Source organism: Colobus angolensis, unplaced genomic scaffold (assembly GCF_000951035.1).
Source record: "Colobus angolensis palliatus isolate OR3802 unplaced genomic scaffold, Cang.pa_1.0 Scaffold565, whole genome shotgun sequence".
NCBI classification, from domain to species: domain Eukaryota; kingdom Metazoa; phylum Chordata; class Mammalia; order Primates; family Cercopithecidae; genus Colobus; species Colobus angolensis.
This window is the reverse complement of record NW_012119210.1, coordinates 25,504-32,321: the sequence shown is the minus strand read 5'-3', so window position 1 is coordinate 32,321 and position 6,818 is coordinate 25,504. Positions and strand designations below refer to the sequence as shown.

General features: G+C 48.9%; 1 protein-coding gene across 1 annotated transcript in view; it reads right to left on the bottom strand.

Moving 5' to 3' along the window:
• DUSP18 (dual specificity phosphatase 18) overlaps positions 1-6,818 on the bottom strand; it is a 22,963-nt gene extending 16,145 nt beyond the window's left edge. Inside the window, exons 1-2 of the mRNA XM_011961690.1 lie at positions 6,448-6,818; positions 2,420-3,096 (exon numbers count right to left, since the gene is read on the bottom strand). Of these exons, the coding sequence (XP_011817080.1) occupies positions 2,453-3,019 (567 nt within the window). The 5' untranslated portion in view covers positions 3,020-3,096; positions 6,448-6,818 and the 3' untranslated portion in view covers positions 2,420-2,452. The remainder of the gene's footprint in view (positions 1-2,419; positions 3,097-6,447) is intronic.

The following is a 6,818-nucleotide window of genomic DNA, read 5'->3' as shown; positions in this document are numbered from 1 at the left end:
GAGGCTTTTGCCATGTTGGCCAGGCTGGTCTCGAACACTTGACCTCACGTGATCTGGCCACCTCCACCTCCCAAAGTGCTGGCATTACAGGCATAAGCCACCATGCCCGGCCTCAATTGTATTTCTATATACTAACAATGAGCAACTGGAAAAAAATGACAATAGCCCCTCCAAGTGAAATATAATTTGAGACCCATTCACGGATCTCAAATCCAAAAATCTGAAATGCTCAAAATCTAAAACTTTTTGAGAGCTGAAATGACTTCAAAGGAAATATTCATTTAAGCATTTTGGATTTTCGAGTTGGGATGCTCAACTAGTATTTGCTGCAGGTAAAGCAAATATTAACCTGAAAATAATCCAAATATTTCTGGTCCCAGGCATTTCTTTTTTTTCTTTTCTTTTCCCTTTTTTCTTTTTTTTGAGATGGAGTCTCATTCTTGTTGCCCAGGCTGGAGTGGAATGGTGCAGTCTTGGTTCACTGCAACCTCTGCCTCCCAGGTTCAAGTGATTCTCCTGCCTCATCTCCCAAGTAACTGGGATTATAGGCACCCAGCTATAAAAGAAAAAGCATTTGGCTTCCACTGGAATCTGGAGCCACAGTTCGGTGTCAAACAGAGCAGCCGTGCTTCTGTTTCAATGCTGTTTGCTGAAAACCTCTGTATCAGAACAGGTGGTCTTGAGCCAGGTCCTTGGCACCGAGGGGATGTGAACAATCCTGAATTCCAGGACCTACTGATGGAGTCCGCACGTTAGTCCCTATGACACTGCCCCCTTATGAATCCCAGTAGTCAGCCGGGGTGCCAAGTTTTCATATTGATTCTAAACAAGGCTGCAATCACTGTTTAGAAGTAATTGGGGGACACTGGAATTGTGCTCCTTGCTTCAGGACCCCTAGATTGCACCTAAACAAGATGGAAGCTCTCAAAAGGCTCTAAGTCTAGGCCTCCTCTGAGGTAGGGTCTGAAAGTACTTAAACCATTTTTTTTCTTTTACACAGAGTAACTTTTTGGAACAGTACTTTATAACAATAAAGGGCTGTGCACAGAAAGGAGAGATGCCATTATGAGGATGTGTGTGCTGACCTGGGACCAGCAGCGTTAAAGAGTCTATCATTCATGATGAGAGTCTATCAGCGTTAAAGAGTCTATCATTCATGATGAGAGTCTATCATTCATGATGAGAGCTGCCATTTGCACTAAGCACACACCATGTGCCAGGCATTATGCTAAGAAATTGTTGAATCTTTATGACAACTCTGTGAGAAAAGGGTTGTCATTGGACCGATGAGGACAGTGATGCTCCCAGGGGTCCAGGTCGCATGAAGAGGAGGTGACAGGGCTGGGCATTTGTCCAAAGCTCCAGCCTTCCAAGCCAAGGCCTGTGAGAGGAACCCCTGAAGCCTGATGTCAGGCCTATTTTTCTCATGTGCCCTGGAGAAGGGGACCAACACCACCTTTCATCAAAGTTTGGCGAGGGATGGCCAAGAGCTCTTTGAAACTTTGCCATGTACAATAGCACTCACAATTTTTTTTTTTTAAATTTTTTATACAGTGGTATCCAGGTGCAGTGGCTCACCAACACTTTGGGAGGCTGAGGCAGGAGGATTGCCTGAGGCCAGGAGTTTGAGACCAGTCTGGGCAACATAGTAAAACCTCATCTCTATAAAAAAAGAAAAAAAATGAGGCAGGCATGGTGGCACACATCTGTAGTCTCAGCCACTCAGGAGGCTAAGGTAAAGAGGATCACTTGAGCCTGACAGGTTGTGGCTACAGTGAGCCATCATCACACTACTGCACTCTAGCATGGGTGACAGAGCAAGATGATCTCAAAAAAAGAAAGAAAAAATTAAACAGTGGAATGTTTTCTTTAAAAACTACCTTATGCATAAGTACAACCTAGAAAACCAGAATTGGGCCACTTGTAGTGAAGGTGGAAGCACAAGTGGCCTGGGACCCCCCAGGATTCCTGGAGCACTGCCTGAAGGCCATTTATCTAGTAGATTGGCACTTACTGTGAGAAGCGCAAGAGGTACCATGATGCTTAAGGTTCTGGCTCTGGGTGTGGAACAACGAGGTGGAATTGTAGCAGATTCATTCCTGGGTCACTAGATTTTGGGGAGGGATGCAGGATTCCAGGCCTGCCATGTGCAGTGGGTGCTGGCCTCTTTCTTCTGGGAATCATCTGCCTCAACCTATCCCCTGGCCAGCAGAGGCCTGTCACTCACAGGGCAGAAAATTAACCTTCACCATTTCATAACTAGTGAGTTCACTCTTTAAAAAAATGGATTATAAAGTTAAAAGCTACAGCAACTCTTTTTCCTTGTGCTCATAACAGGCATCATCTGTTTTTTTCTGTATAAACAAAAGTAGAACGTTCAAGTTTGGATCTTGGTGTAGGATCAACAATAGATCTGTACCTCTGACTCCAATGCAGGGGCTGGTGGGATGGCTCACAGTGGAATCATCAAACGGACTTCCTTCTCATAGATGTCAGGGATCATTCCCACTGGGGAACTGACCATGTGCACGCTGTTCTTGCCAAACAACTGAAACTCATAGTGGATGAGCTGCTCCCAAAAGCCGCTGTTGGGTCGGATGATGGGCCGGCATGACTTGGTCCACGTGTGGGCGTCCAGCAGGGACATGGCCTGGTACTTCATGAGGTAGGCGAGGCACAGGGCGGCTGAGCGGCTCACACCAGCAGCGCAGTGCAGCAGAGTACGGCCCTGCTTCATCTCCACGCTGTGGATATGGTCAGCAATAGGGTCAAAGAAGTCACAGAGACGTGAGTTAGGGGCATCAGCTACAGGTACCTGCATGTACTGGATATCCTCATATAAGGTGTTCACTACCTCCACTGAGACATTAATGACCATGGTGATCTGGTTGCTAGACAGCATGAGCTTGTTGTTGGCGGCCACACCATTGCTGATATACAGGCTCTTGGTTATCTGCGAGAGGCCGCTGACTGAGGGCTGCCGGAACTGAACTGGGAAGGCACACGAGGGTGCTGTCATCAAGGCGGTTGGTCAGCGGTCAGTGGTCAGCGAAGCATGAAGGCTGCGTCTTTCTGCTAGGCTGTGTCCACGGAAAACTGCAGGGAGGGAGAGGATGTTTAGAGGGCAGGTGCCCAGAGGGCCAAATCCAGGGGATCCCTGGGAAATGGATGGATAGGCCTATAGCATTCCCCACGGTAGTCCTCTGATCATCACAGCAGAATTACCCAGCAAACTCATTTAAGGCGCTGATACCCAGGTCCCTCTCCAAAGCCCCCGAGTCAGACTCTCAGGGTGAGGAGCATGAATCTGCATTTTCAGCTTGCTTCTCGGGTGGTCTAATGTACCCTGCCCTACAGGACAAAGGGCAGGTCCCCAAGTCTGGCACTTGAGGCCTCCCTTGAAGGGTCCCACAGTTCTAGCTGGGCAGATGACTTGTGTCCCTCAGCTGTGCCCTGGTCTGACTCTCCATTTAAGCTCACACAGCCTTCTTCTTGCTGCTCTTCCAAATTCTCTCCTTCCTTCCAGTCCCTCTGAGTGGGAACCACTTGTACAGTCTTCCTCCTCAGTCTTTTGACTTTATGCCCAAATCATAAGGCCCTGAGCCAGTGGCATGGAACCAGAGCCAATTGTGCCGGCAGTCACTGAGGAGGTTGGTATAAAAGTAGGGAGGGTCCCCATTTCCCCCCGCTAAGAACAATCTCTTTAAAGAGGCAGGATATGCCCATGTGAAGCTGATGTCAAATACAAAGTCCTAAATTGTTAGATATGCTCCTGCACCTTGCCTCTGAAGAGGGCCTGGGAAAGGGAGTGGCTGAAAGCTTCCTGAAGTCAGCAAAATGGGCACCACAGCAACCCCACGGGCAGCACAGAGAGGCAGCAGGGCCTCAGGAAGACCTGCCACACCTGCATCATGCTGCCTGCAGCAGAGCTGGGAAATGCACCCCAAGGAGAGGCAGACTTCCTGCCTTCACTCACTTGATAGGCTCAGCCACCAAGTCATCGCCATAGGGGTTCAGCCACAGATCTGCCTCCTGCGCCGCGGACCACGCAGTCGTTGGTGCTCTTCAGGTGCGGCCCGGGTCCCTGGAGCATTCGTTAAGACTCTCGGACCCTCACTTTCTCAGTCTTAAACAAAGCTGCAAAACCAGGACATCTTTATATGTCCCACTGAAATAGGGGCATTTGGATTTAGATCACACCTTTCAAGGCCAAATGGCAGTCTTTACCAGGCATGAGAAATGAGGAGCCAAAGTTTTGTTTCCCTGCTTAATATATTTCAGTGGCTATCCACTGTCAGGATAAGATGGAGCCACTTAGTTTGGCTGTCAAGGCCATTTGTGACCTGGCTCCTGACTGTCTCTCCAGCCTCTTATTAGGCTTCCCCATGCTCTGAAGGGCCTCAGGTGAACTGAGCCACTTACAGTTCCTTAGGGACAGCCTGTCCTCTCCAGCTAGTGGCCTTTGCCTCTGCTGATCTCTCAGTCCCTTTCCTTATGAACTTATCAGATCCTGATCTGGTCCATTCAGCAGAGGACTGCAGAATTCTGAGGAGCCTTAAGATACCAACTCAAAGGTAACTGTTTTAAGGGAAATCTTCTCAGATCACGCCCCTCCCTCATGTTTGACCAACTCTCTGCTCCAGGCTTTCTTAGCCCTGTGTTCTCTCCTTCCTAACACTTATTGAAGATGTGGTTTTGCCCTGATCTGTCTGATTATTTGATGAATGTCTGTCTCTCCCACAGACTGTGAGCCCTTTAGGGATATGATGGTGTCTGTCTTCACTCGCACTCTATCACCAACTAGTGCCAAGCGCTGTGTCCCCACAAGTAGGTGCTTCATAAATATTTGTTGAATGAAGAAATGACTCCCAACAGCTATGACTCTGCCTTCTGAGAGGTTTTTCTGGAAAGAATGAGTTCTCCGGCCATGTTTCTCTAGAATTCCAGGGAGGGGCTGGGTGGGGATGGGGGTGGTTCTGACTAAAAAGAAAGATTAAAGGTTGGATAGGCAAATCCTACCTGCCAATGCCCTAGACTCAAATGCATCAGACTCATCCCAGGAAGGACAGAGAGGGCTGGCTTGTTATAAAGGTGATATGAAGGGCAAAGAAAAAGCCTCCTGAACCCAGATGGAAGCCTAAATGCTAAGGAATATTCTGGATCCTCATCAGAAAATCCAGAGAGAAGTGAACTGACGTTCCCCCAAACCAGTGCCCAGTGGGTAACGGGAATACAGGAATGTGCTGTTCATCACAGCAACGAAAAGTTTGCAGAAGTGACAATGCTCTTGCGGGTGAGGGTAGTGATGGGAGTAGTCATTTTCATGCTAGTAAAGAAGTATCTATCAGGGCTGGGCATGGTGGCTTCATGCCTATAATCCCAGCACTTCGGGAGGCTGAGGCGGGCAGAGGTCAGGAGTTCAAGACCAGCCTGACCAACATGGTGAAACCTCGTCTCTCCTAAAAATACAAAAATTAGCCAGGCATGGTGGCATGGGCCTGTAGTTCCAGCTACTCGGGAAGCTGAGGCAGGAAAACGGCGTGAACCCGGGAAGCGGAGCTTGCAGTGAGCTGAGATCCTGCCACTGCGCTCCAGCCTGGGCGACAGAGCGAGACTCAGTCTCAAAAAAAAAGAAAAGAAATACCTATCAGGCACTGTATTAGGTGTTGGAGATACTGAAATGTACAAGACAGGCATGGCCCCTTTTCTCAGAGAGCTCAAAGTCTAGCGGGAGAAATAGATAGTAAACAGGCAATTTCAGGCAGACAGAGCTTGAAAATAGGATAACAGTACCTACCATACAATGATGTTGTAAAATTAAATGAGATAACCCACGTAGAGTTTTATCAGGGCTTGGCATAGAGTAAGCCCTCTAAAAATGATAACTATTTTTCTTGCTTCTGATAGGGAAGTTAAAATGCAGGGCTCTGTGAAAGGGAAGTGTAAAGAGATTTCTTCCAGGCTGGAGCCTAGGGAGTCGCAAAGACCGCCTGAAGAAACCACAAGAGATCTAAAGAATGTTTAGATTGAGGGGGAGAGAGGAGAAGAAAAAAATAGCAACTGGGTAGCAGTTCAGTTTCACCACTTTACAGCCTATGAAGTCTTTGGCATCCCTCATCCGGTTCGATCTTCAAAGCAACCTAATCAGACCGGCGTCTAGATTTAATATTTCCATTTTACATAAGAGGAAGGTGAGCCACAGCGAGGAAAAGGACTTGTTCAGTCATAAAGCAAGGAAGCCAGTCTTTATGGTCTATTATGTGTGGGAAAAAAGAACAAACATCGCCGGGAGTTCGTCAAATACTAAGTTATGAACGTGGAACAAAGTCCAAGAGTTAGGGAGAGCGAGGCACCACTTCTAGGGGTGGGCCGGGTAGGTTTCCTGGGGGAGCTGGCATTGGAACAGGTTTCTTCGCCTGCGTGGTGTCAAGACCCCGAGGGTCTTACCTCTCTCCCCCAGGAGGGTGGGCGGGTTCGTTCAGGAAGTAGCCGCTTCCGGAAGCCTCAGGCGAGGTTCTTCGGGAGAAAGACCAGTCACGATCGGGAGCCTCAATCTCCGCTGGCCTAGCGCTTTGGTTTCCATAGCAATGGTCTCTTCGCAGAAAGGAATCGCTTGTGCTGGGTCTTCAGAGAAATCCTGGCCTCGGCTCCACGCCCCTGAGCAGCCCCACCCTGGTTCAACCGGTTACCCGCCCTGCCGGCAAGCCGGGGTCACTGCAGTCCCCGTGGTGAAGCAGGGTCAGCTCAGCTCACCGCACCCTACTCCATCCAGCCCTGCCCATCTCTACGGCAACGGGCCGGGTCGCAGCAGGGCTGCA